General features: G+C 42.8%; 1 protein-coding gene across 18 annotated transcripts in view; it reads left to right on the top strand.

Annotated features, from left to right (window-relative positions):
- Nucleotides 1–19,620, top strand: part of LOC132959626 (muscleblind-like protein 2a) — a 65,793-nt gene that overhangs the window by 31,108 nt on the left and 15,065 nt on the right. For 13 of the 18 annotated variants that reach the window (XM_061032782.1, XM_061032774.1, XM_061032773.1 and 10 more), the window contains exons 3-7: nucleotides 9,139–9,303; nucleotides 11,006–11,209; nucleotides 13,475–13,735; nucleotides 18,462–18,515; nucleotides 19,020–19,170. In XM_061032782.1, the coding sequence (XP_060888765.1) occupies nucleotides 9,139–9,303; nucleotides 11,006–11,209; nucleotides 13,475–13,735; nucleotides 18,462–18,515; nucleotides 19,020–19,170 (835 nt within the window). The remainder of the gene's footprint in view (nucleotides 1–9,138; nucleotides 9,304–11,005; nucleotides 11,210–13,474; nucleotides 13,736–18,461; nucleotides 18,516–19,019; nucleotides 19,171–19,620) is intronic. The other 5 variants (XM_061032786.1, XM_061032784.1, XM_061032780.1 and 2 more) reach the window with 2 other exon arrangements.

Here is a 19,620-nt window from a genome sequence, read left to right as displayed (position 1 = left end):
ATATAGCTGTTCACAACATAATCAGTGCTGAAGAGGACGTTGAAGACAGGGTACCTGTTACCTTTTTTACATTTAAACAGGTTTCCTATGGATTCTTAGAAAGTAATTAATTTAATTTAAAGGCCATAAAAAACATCTTAAAATCTTTCATTTTAAAATGAGTCACCCTGGGTCATATCCATAAACTGAAACTACCTATTTTACTGTCTCTAGTAAGAGGTATCTGCTTCAATAGTGACATTTTTTGTTCTTATTAATCTTTGTGTAACATCTTAAATTTGTGGTATTTTAAATAAGCCTTCTGTTTTTCCACATATAGAAACGTTGCATATTGAAATCTTTGTGTTTTTGGACTGTGGTCAAAATAGTTTAAGGATAAAATTGTGGATTCCAGAAATCTTTGAGAATTGTTCCCTACTTTAAAGATCCAATATGTAAGATATTTACTGAACTAAATGATAAAGTGACCTTACTATCTGATCAGACATTAAGGAAACATGCTATGTTGAAGTGCTGGCTTCTCTGACAACAATGCAGCAGCCAGTATGTCCTCCTTCTAACTTCAGATTCTGATCCTGAGTGGTCTGGATTTGTTTGGACCAGAGAAGGTAGGCGGTTTTAGGGCACCCCCACACAGACTCTTTGGACGCCCCTCGGTTTTCCAGGCAAGCAGCAAGGGTGTAGGGTGATCTACGTCCTGGTGATCTTGTCCCGTACAAGTGTAATTATTATTATTATTATTATTATTTTTTTTTTTAAATCTCATCCTTCCTTTATTTTTTTATGTCTAACATGCTCGTCTCCTCACAATGATTCTTGGGTGTGGAAATATTCACAGTGGCTATTTTGGCAGCGTGTGCACTGCTTTGCATTTAAAGGTCATACAGAGGCATCAGTATGAAGTTCAGTCTGATTCATAGCCAGTTAAAACTCCTCACAGGAGCTCTTAGAGAGTCTTTAAAACTCTTATATTTGTTTTTTTTAAAGTGTGCAGGAACCTCGTCTGAATGTCTGGCCAGCCAAGATGAGGCCTTTGGCCATGATTTCATAAAGGATTTTCTGTGTGTCTTTCTATCCCGGAGCTTCGGTGCTTCAAACAGATCCATTAGTCCAAACGGATCCATTATAGCTCAAAAAAACTAAAACAGGATCCTTCAGAGGGAGCTTTTTCTGTGTTGGTGGATAAAGAGAAGCCCTGTCCATGTGCATCCAGCGCCTCAGCGCTCTTCCCTGTGCCGGGATCACTGCTTTTTCTGCTGCCTTGTGATCACCGTTGTGTCTGCACTCTCGGTGTCTTATAGCCGGGGGGTTTCACAGAAGAGGTTTCCTTATGCTGACCCATAACCAGCTGTTAGTGCCTCTGGAAGAGACTCTATCTCAGTGCAATCTGAGGAAGGACAGAAAGACAGGCCGTCTTTTTTTTTTTTTATTCATTCATGCCCTAAAGAAAGGCAATTTGTGCAACAAATTTTGAGTTTGTACCAAAACGTTTGGAATCCAAGTGCAAAGAAAAAGCAAAACTTTTATGTTTCGTCTCGAGCGGCATAATTTCCTGGAACCCATCATTCCCGGATCAGTTCCAGTAGCTCTTAGTAAGCCAAGGAATGATTTTATTTGTGTATTTATAGGCACATAAATCTGTAAACAAAACACCATGCCAAAAGATGAGCATGAGCCGTGCGTATTTCTCAACAATGCAAAATGACAAAGCATTAACGTCAGGACTGTAAGAACAAGACACAGAGGGAGAAAGACAAGAAAGAAAAAGATACGAGGAAACATTGAAAGACGAGGAGAGAAAGCAAGCGCCCGACGTCCCCCTCCTCCTTAACTGGTCAGCGGAGATACAACAGGTTCTTCAGCTATGCTCTAAGGGGATTACACATATCACAGGCTTCATGTCAGAAAAATTAGTGTCAGTTTCTCACTGCGGCCCTCCTCCTCTCCCCGCTGAGAAGGACAATCGGATAAAAGGAGGGGGGAAGACTTTGTAACAGTTTGTCTGCAGAGTAGAGCCATCCAAAACCCTACTGTACCAGCCGATTCGCCTTTAACTGGTTGCACAAGTGGATTCAGCCATATAATGTTTTATAACCAAAGTCTACCTTCTGTCCTCATCTTACCTAGTACTCAGTTCTTTAGTCCATACATTTTATGCTCCTTTTTCTGACCTCCACAGTGCACTCAGCTGTCACTACACAGTGTGCTGACCCTACAATTCTTAAGCCGTGATCTTCCACCCTGATTGTATTTTCTTGATTGCATTCTGTCGATACTGCCAGTCACAGTGTCATTGATCACGTCTCTGAGCGCTGCGCTTGCATCAGAAGACTTCCTGAGGACTGAGACATGTAAAGCCTTCCCCGCTTTCTCTCTGCCGCTGAAGAAAAAGCGGCTTAGTGAAGTAATGCATGCACACACATCCCAGATTCCCAAGATTCATCGATATTGTTTCTGGGATTGAAGTGTTGACGTGGGGAAGGGGAGGCAATGCCTCATTTCCAGCACCATGGTTACTAGATTTCGCATTGGAGGCGAAATGCAGCCACAGGGATGTAATCTAACAGGGTTTCCAGTCGCCTTTACGAGGACATTTACAGCTCTTCTGTCTATAGGCAGCAGCTCTGTGTCTCCAGCGGGACCGAAGATAGAGCACCCATTGAGGGTAAAATGCAAATGTTACAGTGGTGAACGGAGGGGCCCACAACTGAAGCGCTATTCGGCCGGGGAGGGTGGAAGACTGGCCCTCTGTGTCCGTGCCACCCACAGACACACAACAGTCATCGCTCTGACCATTCAGACGGCCTGATGAAGGAGGTGGGGGGTCGGGGAAAGGGTTTCTGCCACTGATGAAGATGGCAGCATAAAGCCCAGGCAGGGGGATGCCAGTTATACATGGACCATTTGTGCCAGTGTTCCCTGTAAATGTGTGATATTCAGGGCGGCTAATTATGCTACTCAGGCTAAGGGCCAGCTCCAAGAGAGGCTGTTTTAATGGCTCTTGTTTGAATGTCTTGACTGCCTCAACATAATTGCCACAGGAGGTGCAGGATGAATGCTTTTTATTCTGTCTTCTGTCAGATTTCTCATGCCTAAATGAGGAATTTTGAACCTGAATTCATAGAGGTCCACCAGTTGGTATAAAAAGTTACAAAATTGCTCCTTTGGATTGCTTAAGCCAGCAGCAGAGAGCAGGCTGTTTTTGGTTGAAGTAAGATCTGATCCAAACGTCAGAAACAGCAGACACATTACTCTGTCTGAAGCCACCAGAATTCATTTGACAAAAAACAGGAATCTAACTTCGCTGATGTGGGGAGTTGCTGGTCTTCTGCTGTTGTTTTCTGAGGTTACTTTCATTGTGTTTATTGTTATGTGATGGATCTATTAAAACACCAAAGTTCAAAAGTTATACAAACACACAAACATACAGATCGAGTCAGCGGAAGACCAGCATCTCCCATCTCCTGAGAGGTAAAATTAGCAGTCTCATAACAGTACTCTTATCGTTGTCTGCTCAACATAATAAAAACAAATTCTTAAAATGTCATCTGCTGAAAGTAAGTAGACATCCAGGAATTGGAAACAGCATAAGGAGCTAACCAGAGTGTAATAAGGAAGCAGGTCACAGGCAGTTAAAGACGGTCAGAGGACTCGTGTTTTCCTGTCTGCTTTGCCTGTTTTGTGTATCCTTGGGCCGTGTTTCAGCACCACAGTTATGTTTGGTCTGCACTCAGCGCTCTCTCAGTGTGTTTGATTGATTTGGGTGTTTTGTGTGTTGCCATGCCTCTGCTTTTGCTGAAGGTTTGTCAGCTGATCATTTTGTGCTTTGTGCGTCTGATTTTGCAGCGTGATCAGTGCAATGCCAAGAACAAGGAAGACTTTTTGTTTTGTTTTGTTGCCAAGCAAGATAAGAAGGATGAACACTTTTAAGCTGCAAGTTATAAAATGTTTAATTGTGTGTTAATGTCCTCTTACTTTTTGATAAAACAGTTCCTTATCCTGTAAGAAAATGTCTCCCAATTGGAGAAGAAGCAAATCATTCCATTGGATGTTTTGTTTGTCACTCATAATTTGCAAATACTGCTGCAGTAAAAAGCTTCAGGACATTGTTATATTGATATGCCAGCTGCAGAAAAGGGATGCATGCGTCGTCTTGGATGTAAACGGGAGAAATTTCATCATAAATGCATCTCTTATAGATGAAAGAAACACACCAGAGTGGAACTCCAGAAGTCATTAACGAGTGCTAATTATGAGAACTTAATAGAATTAAAGAAGCGTCGTCGGGGGAAGTTGGTGCAATCCTAATCTGTTTATTCGATTAGCTGCATGTATCCCCTTCCCGCTTGGATCAATCCTAATATGAATCACATTTTCTCATCACTGCTGTGTAGACAACTTGGAAAACAATTAGTGCTTCCATGTTTGGGGATTCTGAAGAAGCGTGCCAGCAGTGAAGCCTCTTGGACAGAGGATCTCTTTCAAGTGAAAACACCCCCGATAATTTATCTTTGATCTCTCTGTCATTGTGCGTTTTCACTGCCACGCAAGGCAATAATTATCCAATCACAATCAAAGCAACTATCAGCGTTTCCCAAAGCATGGATCATGATTCATACACAAGGACAACGCCGCAGCCTGCAATGAGAGGTTGCCATGTGAGCGACCCCGCTGAAAGGTATAATTTCACCGTGTAGCTATGGCTACACATCGACGGCTGGCGCGGGAATCACAGAGGTGGTCTTTTCAAAGATCCTTTTCATAGACGCCTGCTCGGAGGCAATGCCCGCCATGAATGGATTTGTGCTCTGCTCCGTGTGGGTGGCTCAGACAGAAAGCACACTGTGTGTGTGTGTGTGTGTGTGTGTGTGTGTGTGTGTGTGTGTGTGTGTGTGTGGGTGTGTGGGTGTGTGTGTGTGTGTGTGTGTGTGTGTGTGTGTGGGTGTGTGTGTGTGTTTGCATTTGTCTGACACCCTCTCTAAAAGATACAGGTCTGAGGCTGGAAGGTGGCATTGTCATCAGACACGCATGCTGCCTTTTTAGCCGCGTCATTGTGGTGTTGGTGGACCACCTCACTGCTTACACCATCCTCTCTTTTTTCTTTTTTTTTTATACGTGATGCAGTAACATTACCTCATCTTATGTGCTTTGAATCTCCAATTGTGGAAAAACTGCAGCCTGGACCCTTTCTGTCTGATCATTAGTATCAATCTTGCGTTCAGAAATATATAGTAATTCGTTTGTACATCGCTGTACTTTCATGTTTCATGTTTTAAGACTAACTCCTGCCATAAAGCAGATGTCAGATTCCCAGCCTTACTTTGAGCTAATCAGAGAGACGTGATGTGGGTGAAAGCTTTTTAACTGCTGTGCACAGTAGCAATAAATTAACACCACCCTGAGTTCAGTGAATGCTTCATAAAGTGTGTGTGTGTGTGTGTGTGTGTGTGTTTTTAACCACATTGTTACTTGATGGGATCTTTGAATGTCTTGATGTTGTTCTGAAGGATCAGAATATATAACCCTGAACTGATCTCCTCTCTCGATGCAGTAACTCACACATGTCATGTTGTATGATGTTTTTACATCAACACATCGTATGCGCTCATCATGTAGGTGTCCATGCAGACGCAGTTGACAATTTATAACTTTTTCCACTTTATAGAATATGGGAGTTTATTGTCTACCGCCACCTTTAGCTGACATTTTGATAGCTTTAAATGTAAATGAGCTGTCTGACTAATCCTGTCTAGAAGGTCTTGGGTGGCAGACTCAGAGGGCAGAACAAACACCTAGCTGTGGGAGTGTCACCCACCTGGGGGAGGGGTTACTGTCCTTTATGATGTCATGAAGGGAACATCTCCAAACGGCCTTTTGAGCATACATTTTCTGAAAAGTGGAGCAGGTAAAAGACGGAGAAGATGGACTTTTCTCATCATTTGTTGACAGACTAGGGACACATATTAGTGTTAGAACAACATGGTGTTTGCATCATATGTGACCTTTAAGGAAAAATGATTCACTACAAACAATGATTGTTCATATAAATGAAGGCTGTGCTGATTTCTTCTACTGTTTGAATATGGTGCTACCTTGCCAGCTGCAGTAAAAAAAAAAGGTACTAAATTATTTCCTTCTTCGTCCTCCAAACTAGACAAAAAGGAAGACAAATCAAGCTGATTTATGCAAAGACTGAACACAATGCCGTGATAGATCGCTCTCAAAGAAAGTTTGACAGGATAAAAGGAGATGTTTTTTATACGAGTCCAAGACCTGCACTAAGTGCGACAGCGCCTGTGCATTATGAAACCCTCTTGAACATAGCTTCGGCACCATTTACCTCATCACTTTAAATCAGGAATAACGATGAGCAATTGCAGAAAGCATGTGTCACTCACAGGCTGAAGATGAACTGAATATGAAGCAGAAAAAAGGAGGTAATGGCTTCTCTTGAAGTCCACACAACTGATAATGTCAGTGCTGAGAGTCTTTTGTGGTTTGTGTGTCATGTTTGTGTGTGTCCTTCTTTGTGTCGGTCTGTGTCTGTGATCTCTGTAGGGCGCAGTGGCGATGCTGCGCTTCCCTGCAGACTCCGTTTTAGGATCCTGTCCAGAGCTCAGCTTCAGCACCACACACACAAAGTCACACCCGCCAACGCACTCAGGCACTGTTACACCTGCCTGCGCATTCTCTCTGCTGCATCCAGATACACAATGCACACAAACACACACCTTAATGCAGTGTCGGTGCGTACTGTACAGCTCCAATTAGTCCTGACACATCTGAGGGTTTTTGGTTCAGTGCTAATGTTATTCCTCTGGTCTGGATAGGGCGTAACAGAGTGTGTGTGTTTGTGTGCAGCAGTGCCTGTGCAAGTGCGTGTGGGCGATGCTTGTTGTCGTGATCGTGTCATTTAGTATGCATACGAGTGGGCAGGTGTGATTTTGTGCACGTGAACCATGACGCTGCAGCGATAACACCAGGGTGTGGAGGTCAATCCCACCTGACTCGTGACTCTCATCACAACAAAAGAGCTTTTCAGGGACGCTGTGTGGTCGTCATACCTGTATCCTGACGTTATAAATTTGGTGAAAAGACTTGCATATAATCTCCTAAAATGTACAGAAGTAATATCCTTTGTGGAATCTTTCAAATCTGTCAAATGAAGAGAAATTCTTGCAACGCCGGGAGCTTGTTTTGATGCTCTGCAGGGTCTTTAATATCTGTCAGGGAGAGAGAGATAGCTGCATTTTTATTAGTTTTTCCTTTGATGAGACCTGAAGGTTATTGGTTATTTACACCGGGAGCAAGGCGGTTACCTTTACCTGTGCTTAATCAAAAGCTCCTGTCGAATATGAGAAAGAAACGTCCCACTGTGGCTACATGGCCTTTAATATCTACTTGAAGTCCCTGTAGCATGATGAGTGAGTGACACTCGGGGGCTTTCAATCCTTTGTGTTAACAGAAACAATCCATACTGGGCTGTTGTTCATTTGCATCATCATGACCCATGGGAGGTGTTCTAGTTCTGTGCTTCACTAAGAATAGTAAAAAGATATAATAATGTTTTATTCTATTGATTTTTTTATTCTTCAAAAGCTCGTGTTCATTTGCAACACTGACAAAACCAGACGTCCCAGTAAACCACCTGTTTGAATGTGCTTGTCATGAGAGGTAATATTTACACCTGTATAGGGAGTAAAGCTGAAGGGAGACAGGACATGTTGGGAGGAGAGGGTGGGGGATGACTTCAAACCCTCGGCTGCTGCGTAGAGGACTGTAGCCTCCGCACATGGGGCGCGCTGCATATCTGCTAGACTATCATGCATGCGATTTTCAGAGTGCATTTAAGATCACTATAAAGCATCGTAGCTCCGACTCATCATCTAACATAAATGCAGCATCATCATGAATAATTCTGACTCCCTGCACTGAGAGTAAAAAGAAGAAGACAGTGGGATTATAATATAAAAAAGAAGTTAGGAGATGAAGCCCGATTAGAGGTGAAGTTGACACCAAACGTCTGTTAATAAATACAGCAAACCTGCATGTTTACCTTTGTAGGGGTCATTTATATTCTTCAGGTAAACAGATATTGTGATGTATGATTATTTGATTGTTCGGCAATATATACATACGTCTCCACTCTGCCCACATCTTTTCCATCGCTCCTCTCCTCACCTTTACTTTCCATCGTCCCCGGTCTCTTTTCCCACTCGCCTCTTCCGCCCTTCAATGTGTCTCGCTCCCTGCTGACCCCTCTCCTCTTTTCCACCCACTCCTCCTCGCAGTAAGCACTGCGTCGAGGCATCGAGGATCCGTATTGGATTATTGTGTTTGCCATTAGCCTCTGGGTTGACAGTGTAATTGCCTTCATCCACCAGGGTCTCTGTAAGCCTGACCCTGCCTACTGTGCATTTGCATTTCCACAGAGAAGGTTGGATGACCTGTCCATCAAAAAAGCTGCAGAGATTTGGTTGCTGGAGTTGACCGTCAGAGTGTCTGGGATGTAACAAGTCGAGAGAAACTGGAACATCAGACCCGCCTAATCAGCTTTCATAACAATAGATCATGTTTACACTCAGAGTGGACAGCTGAATTTTTTGTTATAATTTTGCACTGCTGTATTCCAGTATGAATCTGAAAATTCCTTATCAATCAATAACTGAGAAATCCATTTGAACCTTGGACCACATTTTCCCATACTGGTCTTTTCAGTCACTGGTAACATTGGCTAAATGATTCCCTTCATTCACACAATTTATAATCTCCAAAGACACAGTGGCACATTATAGCATCATTTGAGCATCTTAACCTTAGCGGCATGAGAGAAATGGCCACTGTGTGTGAATGCTTCCTACTTCCCCCGCTGGATAAGCAAGAACATAACAAACATTTCCTATGTTTCACACTCTCCCAGTATGAATATGTATGCTGCCTCCGAGCGCTTGATGTTTTGGAGTCTGTTTTAAAATCAGAGCCCACGTATCTGCCACCTCCTCAGGCAGACTCAACCTGTTCACAGTCAGGTTGATTATGAGAGAACATGGATGTGTTTCAGTTCATTCTGTTGATCAGAGACGTGAAGCTTTTTCAGACTGCTAATGACCGTGTTTGTTTCTCTCTCTCTCCGTTCAGGGCCGCTGCACGCGAGAGAACTGCAAATACCTCCACCCGCCCGCTCACCTCAAGACCCAGCTGGAGATCAACGGGAGAAACAACCTGATCCAGCAGAAGACGGCGGCCGCCATGTTGGCTCAACAGATGCAGTTCATGATCCCGGGCACCACCATGCAGCCTGTGGTTAGTGCCGGCCTTGCCGCTGTGGGAACTGACGGGCATAGCAGTGTGACTCATTGTGAAAATAACCCAGATCGCTGTTGTTGTGCTACACTGTAAAAACCTTGGCTTAGTTCCTGTTAAAACGCCCTTAAACATGAAGTCGCATTCGTTGAAACTTGCACAACATCATTATTTAATTTGATTGCTCTAAGAGTTGGTGCATAATGTCACCTCTAAATGCCGACATACACTTCTTTAACTGTCGGGGTTTTCCAGCAGACATCCTTCTTTAAATGATGATTTTTTTTTTTTACTCAATCCAAGAAAACAGCCCTGTTAAAAAAACAGAAAGACAAATGCAATTTAAGTTATTTTCACTTGAGAAAATTCAGAAACACAACCTTCCTTTTGATATGATACCAAAGTGGCATGTTGAGCTTTTTAGTGAGAGTTTGATTCAAAACACAAACAAAAACAACAAAAGTAACAACAACAAAAAAACATTAAATCTGTGGTATACAGCTGTTTCTGTCAAACCAAATGAATCAAATCAGTGATTAATAATGATTAAGAGCATAACTGTTGCTTTCCAGCATGCACCGTGAGTCAGGATATCGCTCCACAAACATCTTACGGTTCGATTCCACATAAAAGACGAGACACTCCAGTAGATGGCAAAGTCATTTTTTTTATTTGCAGATGATGGAAATCGGTGAACATAATCTTTGCTGATTGGTGGAAAACTGGGCTTGTGACTCATCCTTCTTGCTGGTTTTTGCGGTCAGCATCCCACGCTCGAAAACCATTTTGATTTCCTTGATTACCTTTCCTTTTGAAACTTTCACAACTGTTCTCCTTGAATTTAGCTAGATGCTAAAAAACCTGCAAGAAATCCTACGTAGGCTTTAGTTATATTATATTCATACTCAAATAGCAATATCTTATTTGGACTTTATTTTTGTTTTGCACTTGGAAGGATTTCCGATTGACGGGAACTTCATGCTGCATTGGGGTCTAGAGTTTGATGCATGAGTCACTTAACAGCAAGTTGATTAATGTAGTCTTTTATGCTATACATACAATTATCCCTTCCCAGAACGCTCTTGTTTTCATACACTTCAGGCAAGAAAGGTCATGCATTTGTTCCCACAATTGTTATTGAGATGCCCTTGAGCAAAGCACAGAGCTCCTCGCCGTCTCTCTGGGAGTTGCTCAACAGACAGCAGCGCTCTGTGGTTGCATTGGGCGTCTGCCAGGTGCGAGCGTGTTTGACTGCATTGATATAAGGTGTGGTGTCGCTGCACAAGAACATGCAAGCTAAGCAAAATCTTCCCTGGGATACACAGAGGTTAAAAAAACCCTCAAACTCTTCTCTTGTTTCTACCCTCTGTCTCCATTATTCTCTGAAACCGACTCCTCTCTCGTTCTCTCTTTTACCCGGTCACACTCTCTCCCGCCGCCTCCTCACCTCTCATCTGTCTCACCCAGCACTCTGCACAGCTGCGCCCTCTGTTAATTTCTCTCTGGTGTCTCTTTCCTTAACCTCTTTCTGCATTTCACTCTCCAACTCCCTCCCTTCATCCATCATTTCCCATCGTGCTATTCAGGTTTTTCTCTCATTCCTGTCTGTGATTTTAATTAATGTAAAAAAAAAAAATGCTTAAACTGGAAAAGAAACAGAATAAAGTAGTTTCTTTCTGTCTTCTTTTTGCTTCATCTGCAGCAGACGTTTTCAGTCAGCCAGGGCCTGGGCTCCGGCGCCGGTTTGAGCTACACACCCTACCTGACTCCCATGTCCCACAGCATGGGCCTGGTGCCCACAGACATCCTGCCCAGCTCGCCCGTCATCGTCCCCGGCAGCCCGCCCGTCTCCATGACCGCAGGCTCCTCCTCCAACCAGAAACTGCTTCGTACGGACAAACTGGAGGTGACGCACCCAATCACAGTCCTCTCTTTTGTCAGACGAGATAAGAACGACAGCCTATCATAGTGAAGTATAATTAGAGGAGCATTTAACCTTAATTATGGATGTTACAGAGATGCACTAGATACATGGTGCTAATTGTTATCCTTCATAGCTGAAGAGCGTTTACAGGACTCTCTCTGCCCCCTGGATGTTATGGCTCTATTATGATTGGCATAAAAAATTAACTGAATTCAGGAAGACAAAAAAGATAAATAAAAACCGATGACTAACTTTTTATTACAGAATTGGACCTAGAAATGTCCACATATTTAACCTTTTTTAGACCTTTATGAATGCAGCAATCAGTTGAAGTTGTTTTGATAAATCCAGGCAACAGGGTTTCCACGCTCCACGTGTTTCCATGATCTAGGTCTAGAAAAGTATCTAAAAATATTTGTGTTTCCAAACTGTTGCCTCTTTGCATCACAAAAAAAAAAACGCATGCTTACTGCATCCAAACAGTGTAAAACCATGACCACTATACACAGGCCTGCTTGAACTGGTAAAATGGGCGGCAGCAAGCTGGGTCTGTAGGGACCTGGGGTGGGAACTAGAAGGTCGCCGGTTAAAGTCCCGGTGCGGACCAAGCCTGGAAATTGGTCTGGTAGCTGGAGAGGTGCCAGGTCACTTCCTGAGCACGGCTGAGGAGTCCTTAAGGAAGGCACCGAACCCCCCCCAAGCCAGCTCAGGAGCACTCAGGGCAGCCCCTTCACTCGGATATCTCTCCATTAGTGCACGTCCATAGTATCCTCTTTGTGCATGAGTGTTTCTATTTATTGCCATTCATTTCAGACATTTCATTGCGAATGCTCATATTGCGTTAACGTCAAAATTGCGACTAATTGCCCAGCCCAAGGTTATATGAAAAAGAAACAGTGCAGAGAAATGATGTCAGTAGTGATATGATAAGCTGAGTAACACATTAGCTAACAGAAAGTCCATACGACACCATGTTATACCATAAATGTTTGTGTGTGTAGCTGTATTATTTGTTTGATTTGAACCTTAAGAACTTTAAGGCTGAAAGGCAAACAGCTAATTTTCACATCTCAACAGGCTCCTCAGTGATCGTTCTTTACCTCTATTACCCTTGTGTGTTAGATCGTGTTACCTCTAACAGAAACAATTAAGGCTCGTATCAAATAAGATGAGTTGAAAAAATAGAGAGGAAGCAATTACAGCGATTTTAAGTTGGGAAACGCTCAACAGCACAAACTGGTACTTGCCAGACGGGGACGATTACAACAACTTCAGCTGTCTCCGTCTGCCCCCTGGCAACAGCTCAGAATGAGGAGAGCTCTGTGATTGTGAAAGAGTGCACAAAGAGGAGATTATTCTTTTTCACCACATTTATAAAGATAAACAATAATCTCCCTATAAGACCTGGAGGTGCTGCGTAGGTGTGTGCCTCGATGTGTTTTTCTCTGGGAGTGCTATCACTTAGCAACTGAATGAAGTTGGCTCTAATGAAACAGCATCCCTCTGAGACACGGAGCCCACACACAGCCGGCATGTGTGTGTGTGTGTGTTTTAATGTTGCATGAGGATTTGTGCAAGCATTCTGAGTTGCGTCCCAGAGTGCGAGACAAAAGCGGATCCCCCCCCCTGTGATTATTTTCAGGCCTCTGAACAGTTAAACACCGACTGGTTCGGTAATTCTTCAATTATTTGGTTTTGGCAGACGTTGCATGGTGTTAAGGTTCAGAACTTAATTTATCGTCTTTGTTTACAGAAGGTTGGTGCACGTCTGGCACACATACTGTTTAAATCAAGGAATTTGTTTTTCTCCCCATATATCCCAGTATGAACCTTTAATAATTTTTTGATTTCAGATTACGGTTGAAGGAGAAATATAGACATACTGGCCTGTGTGTTCCTCATTTACATTTTCTCTGGCAAAGCTTTTCCATTAATGGTGGGACGTAACAAAACTCGTCCCACCATTGACACCTCGCAATACAATTAAAAAATCCATACTAATAGGGACAATTCAAATTCATTGGACGAAAATATATAATATAATATATTATAATATATAATATAAGTTTATTGAGCTGCCATTGATTCTAGACGTACTGAGAGCTCATATATTCATTATTTTATGTCTCTGTGTTCTTCTTTGTTTTCTCCTTCTGCTTTCATCCATCTGTGTCTGATTTACCTGTGTGGTGTGCCTGTGCATCTGTCTGTGTGTCCCCTCTGTCCACCTGTCTCTCATGCTCCCAGGTGTGTCGCGAGTTCCAGCGAGGCAACTGCGCTCGCGGCGAAACCGACTGCCGCTTCGCCCACCCGAGCGACAGCCCCATGATCGACACCAGCGACAACACGGTGACCGTCTGCATGGACTACATCAAGAGCCGCTGCTCCCGCGAGAAGTGCAAATACTTCCACCCACCGGCCCACCTGCAGGCCAAGATTAAGGCGGCGCAACACCAGGCCAACCAGACAGCCGTGGCCGCGCAAGCCGCCGCCACGGCTGCAGCCATGGTAAGAGCACAGCTACAGCCTACCTACTGTTATCCAAACCTGCACACACATACTTATCGGTGTACTAACCAATCAAATCTCACAAGGCTCCTGCTGGTTTAGAGTACTTATCAGTCCCTCCAGGAAGTTCCGAATTCATGCAAATGCAAGCAATCACTGCGCCCTTTATTCGACCTTGCAATTTTGCTCGGATTTGACCATTAACCTGAATTCCCTCCGCGACATATATATGCACGTCACCAAATTAACATCTTTGATATTCAAGTCGTTGAACCCCTGAGTTCGGCGTTGCCGTGTAAACGTCCGAGTAGTTTACCGCTTAAATCGCATTTTTAAATGCTTTTTCACATTGTGGTTTTTTTTTTAAGCGACTCAACACGATATCGAAAAGTGCCGAAACTTAAGCCATCAAAGATGCAAGCAAACTCATAACCACTGTCTAAAATGCGCAAATACATTGGCAACATTTTTTGGAACTGCCAACGTATTTATGCAATTCAAGACCGTGTGTGATCATTAAAAACAGAGAGTTCCCACTCTTGGGTGCTTAGAATTTCTTTTTTTGTTGCCATGGTATCGATATTGTTTAATTTTTACTAGTATCACACTGGGTTAAAAAACCCTACTACTACAGCACGTCTTTAATATTTGAATCGCCCTCAATCCCTCAAAAAAATGGAGACCTGCAGTGCAACTTTTTTCAAAAAGCTGCCATAAAATGAGGCTTTCTTTTTTTTTTTGTGGCTGCAACAATTGCAGCAAAGCTCCACAGAATCCTGGAGGGACTGACGATGAGAGCGGGGAGCTTGTAAGGTCTGGATGGAACAATAAGGCTGTTTTTATAGCACCTATATACAGGACACCTTGAACTTTCAAATAGCAGCTTAGCCCTTCATTACGATGTGTGCAGGGAGGCTTTTTACAGCAGCGGATGACTAAGTTATTATTGGAGGTTTTATGGTCGTGGGGGAGCAAGTAAACCTAATATATATACAGTTTATATAGCATTCACACTAGCATAGGGAAGCTAATTGGAGACAGCCCAACCTTTCTGATAATGCTGCGTAAAGAATAATAATGGCTTTTGCAATCTTAAAACTAACCACTAAATACGCAACATTACTACAAATCATCTGGTTTAAATGAAATGTAAACACATGCTGTTGATGATGACACCTTCAGTAACATAAAATGTGGAGCACTGCTTTATTACCCACCTGCGCTGGTCTGTTCCAGCACACTCCAGTGTACAATTCAGCGCCAAAAGTCGCCTCAAAGTGAGGCCGTTGTATACAATAAAACAGGCTTTAGTGAGACCTAAACACATCAGTATAATGCCGCAAGAACAATCTGTTACTATCTCGCTGCAGTCTGCTTTTATTTTCCAATGCCCTTGGTACATACAGAGACAATGTGCTGGCTCACCCCCCTCCCTCCCCTCACCTCCCCTCACCTCCCTCCCCCCTGCTCTCAATGATAAGTGCGGCTCTCTGCAGATCAGTGCAAATTGAATCAGGGATGGATGAGGATGTAGCCTCACGGTTCAGAGAGAGGGAGGGGAGGGAGGGGGGTGCACCCTCCTCCTCCTCTGGCTTTAGTTGGAAATTTACCCCAACAGGATGAGGAGAAACAGCTAGACAGACTTTAAAGAGACAGACAGTGAGACAGCTTTGGCAGTGTGTCTTGATCGTGTCCCACCCCTCCCTTAGACTCTTAAGTGGCTTTCTTTTCTGAATGCTCCTTTTGGCTGCTGCACTCGCACACCTTCTACTGAGCCAGAGTGCTGACTGACTTTTTTGCTCCTCCATCATGGCATGGGCATGCATTACGCGTCGCACATTCCTCTCTCTCATTGGCTGGCTCCATCGCTGCTTGCTCTCTCCCCCCTGTCCTTCCTCCATTTAAGTGCTCAGTGTGGAAGAATGAGAAAGACGATTTCAGGTTAGTTTGTGCACTTTTTTTTAAGGAGCTGCAACGAAGCAGGAAAACAAGGGACTGAAACATGCATACATAAAAGACAGGCTGAGACATTTAATCTGACATTTTCTGTACACTGTGTTCTCAGGCTGTGTGTTGCAAGGATCAGGCGAGGAAATACGTATCACGATACTGACGGGCTATAATTCCAGATTAGCTTCTTGTAAATAAAGCAAAATATTACTTAATAACTCAGTTTTAGGAAAACTATGATGACGATGTCTCCAAGTATACATTAAATCACATTTTTTTTATCACAGCAGCACACATGTAGCGGTCTTTGACATAATATCCAGTGTTTCCACGGCAATGATAAACATGTCCTGTCTGTCATGGCGGCTCTTGTCATGAAGGTTGCCACGACAAAACACGTCCAGTAGCAACACTCAAATTACAGATTTCTCTGGCTTTGATAACTGTTGGAAATATTTGAGGTGAGATAAGTACTCAACAACAACACAAATACAGCATAGGTTAAGACATTTTTTAATTAATTTAGATATTTTAGTGTAAACATTGTCCACACAGTGGAAGTGAAATCTTCGCTCTATTAACTATTTCATAAATCTCTCGTCTTTGAGAATTGACACAGCATCACAAAAACAGCACACCTGTCATTACATCATCACGTCGTCATATTCTCCACGGCGTAGCAAAGCTCAACAACTTCCCCACATCGTACACAAAAAGCATCTTTTCAAATAAAGCAGTTAATCTTCCCAGTGCATCCTCCTCACAATCCTATCCTCCTCACTCCTCTGTGTTGCTCACACACCGCCGCGTATCAACTTTATGAGCCAATCCTCCGTTTACCATCAGCAGCTATACGCTAAAGCGGAGGTGAGCGGGGTTAACCTTCAGACAATGCCTTGTTTAGTCAGCACCTTTAATCCAATTCTCTTTTAGCCCTTAGCTTAAAACGTGACGCATTTTTGTTGAGACCCATAAAAAAGCCTGTATTGCTGCACTGCTGCAAAGAGGTAATATCATGACCCATAATTCACTTTTTTTTTAACAAAGAGAAAACAGGCTTAAGTGTGCTGTAGATAAGGTTACACATTAACTGATACAGTTACAGTAAGAGGATCCTATTACAGAGATTATGCTGTGTTACTCTGCCACTTTTTTTCTGTTGCCTGCCGTGCTGTGTTCTTCCTCCCCGCTGCAACTTCAAATGCATTCATCTTTTGCTTTTCGTGTCGCATTGAACTGCCATTTCTTTTTTAATTTTAACTAACTGTGTCAGCAGCACAGAGCATCAGCGATTTAGTCTTCTTCTACTAGATAATCCACATGCATGAAGCAAGAGGCTCGTGCATGGACTCCCATCAGTGCTGTGCTCATCACATCCATCACTCTTTTTTTCTCTCTCTCTCAGCAGTGACAAACATTTAAAAAAGGATATTTTTGATAACTTCACAAATAAACAACCTTGTTAGGTTAGCGTCATGCCAATCTGAGATTCCCCAAACATTGACGTTTAAAGACGTTTTTTATTTCTCTGAAGGATTGTAAGAATAAACAGAGCTCCACATTCTGTGTCACCACCTCCCCGATGTTTCATCGATCACACTAACAAGCCAAATTTACAAGAGTTAGTGCGAGGCTTGAACCAACACCATCACAGAGGAGGATAGACTGAAGGAATACAATCATTTCACCCTATTGCTGCTAAAATAACTACAAACATTTGTCCCCTTTTTTGCCCCCTAATTGCAGAGACGATCAAGTTTTTCCTGTCGATGAGAAAATATTAGTTTGCCTTCCCACATGCATCATATAAGAAAGATATGCACCAATGATGACATGTACAATATGACACATGTGCTCATATACAACCCTTTTAAATGTGCATACTTTATCTAGTGTATATGAGTGTTTGTCTGAGTCGTTAGCAGCTTAACGCTGCGTTTAGCATCTTCTTACCGGCCTGTTATGTCAGACAGAAGGGGTCAAATCCGATGATTTTTTATAGCATTTTTTTGCAGATATAAATGCTGTGTAGGGAATATTCTGCATCTCAATTTGCTGCGATAACTTTGCAGTTTCTTGCAATTAGAGCCCAAAAACATTGGATCAAGATAAGCAGGAAAATGTATGCACCAATATGGATACATTTAGGCCCCAAAATGATCGGCCAACGTATCGGGCAGTAATGTTTGCTTGTAGTTTGAAAGCTTTGTATGCAAACATGTCCACTTCCTGCTAATTTGAAGGGCTTTGCCCCCTAAACCGATCTTCCTCACATGATCAAAAGGAGTCCTAAAAGAGCCTCGTAGTTGTTCCTTTGAACGCTGGTCCCTCTATTTATCGTCTTGCTCAGTTGTGTTTTTGTGTCTCCTGCGTAGATATTTAAAAAAAGAAAGAAAAGAAGTTTGATTACTTGTCCGAATTGTTACTACTAAATGCTTTCTCCGTAGATTTTTAAATACCTAATAGATTCTTGCTTTAAGAGTTTAATATAGATGCTTTTTTTTTTTTTTTTTTTGCTTTTGTACTAATTCAAAGAGTAGCAATGTTTCTTTAAAAGTAAACAAAACAATTTTTTGTTTATGTGCATGCCTATTGTTTTGTATGTGGTATACTTGCATTTTCAGATTATTTTTTGTTTTTGTTTTTTTCCTTCTCACCTATCCACAATGCAATGCTGTCCCCCATGACGCACCTCTGCTTGCTGTTACCTGTATGTTAATACGCTTGAATCCCATTGGCCCACTGCCATCATGTGCTCGCTGCCTGCTAATTAAAGACTCAGTCGACTGCCAAAGCAATGAAGCGACCCCTCGAGGCAACTGTAGACCTGGTACTTGGACCTTTCACCTTTTGCTTTGCATGTAGCTTCTTTAATTGTACTGTAGCCACTCACAACAATTTAAGTTGGCTCTTTTGGTTTCTGTGAAAGACACTTTAATGTATAAATATTTATCATTTTAATGGCTTTGATTACCTACAACGTAATGCTAAATTAATCTCACAGTTTTCTTTAATGTGTTTGCCTTGCTATGGTGTAGTTTCTCATTGTCCTTGTGATAGTTACGGCAACTTTTCATGTTGTGCTGTGCATAGACTAATAACACATTTACAAATATCTCTGCTGTGTGAGTATACAGTTCAAATCGACTCTGCTTTTTGTGTGTGTTTGTTGTGTCTTGTCGTGTGTGTGTGTGTGTGTGTGTGTGTGTGTGTGTGTGTGTGTGTGTGTGTGTGTGTGTGTGTGTGTGTGTGTGTGTGTGTGTGTGTGTGTGTGTGTGTGTGTGTGTGTGTGTGTGTGTGTGTGTGTGTGTGTGTGTGTGTGTTGGGTGGACAGGCGTTCCCCCACGGCGTCCTCCAGCCCCTACCAAAGAGACAAGCACTTGAGAAGAGCAACGGAGCGAGCTCCCTGTTCAACCCCAGTGTTTTGCACTACCAGCAGGCGCTGGCCAACGCACAGCTCCAGCAGCCCGCTTTCTTTCCCACAGGTGAGAGCTCCCGATCGATGCACACATGCAAATAGAAGCACTCATAGGTATGCAGGGCATGCAGGGCGCACACAGATGCAGACACCACACTCACTGAATGTGCTCGGCTAACTTTCTATCTTTCACAAAGTCGTGCTTTTAGAGTTGCTTGTGCTAAAAATGAGATCACCTCTCATCATCAATTGCATCCACTGACTTCTATGTGATCGTAGTGCTAATGTTTCAACCATGTTACAACCTGTGCCATCTAGGGTTGTCACCATACCAGACCTTTAGATACTTGTAACAAAAAGATGTCCGAACCGGTTTGATCTGACGGCATCAGAAATCAAAATCTTATGTCATTTCTTGTTTCTAAATACTGCAAGTGAACTCCTTCATGCTCTCTAAATTGCCCACACACATTGGTAGAGAATCTTTGTGCATGTTAGACAGTATTACCTCGTTTGC

This window comes from Labrus mixtus, chromosome 24 (assembly GCF_963584025.1).
Source record: "Labrus mixtus chromosome 24, fLabMix1.1, whole genome shotgun sequence".
Lineage (NCBI taxonomy): Eukaryota > Metazoa > Chordata > Actinopteri > Labriformes > Labridae > Labrus > Labrus mixtus.
The sequence above is the reverse complement of the archived record's forward strand: the minus strand, read 5'-3'. Positions and strand labels throughout refer to the sequence as shown.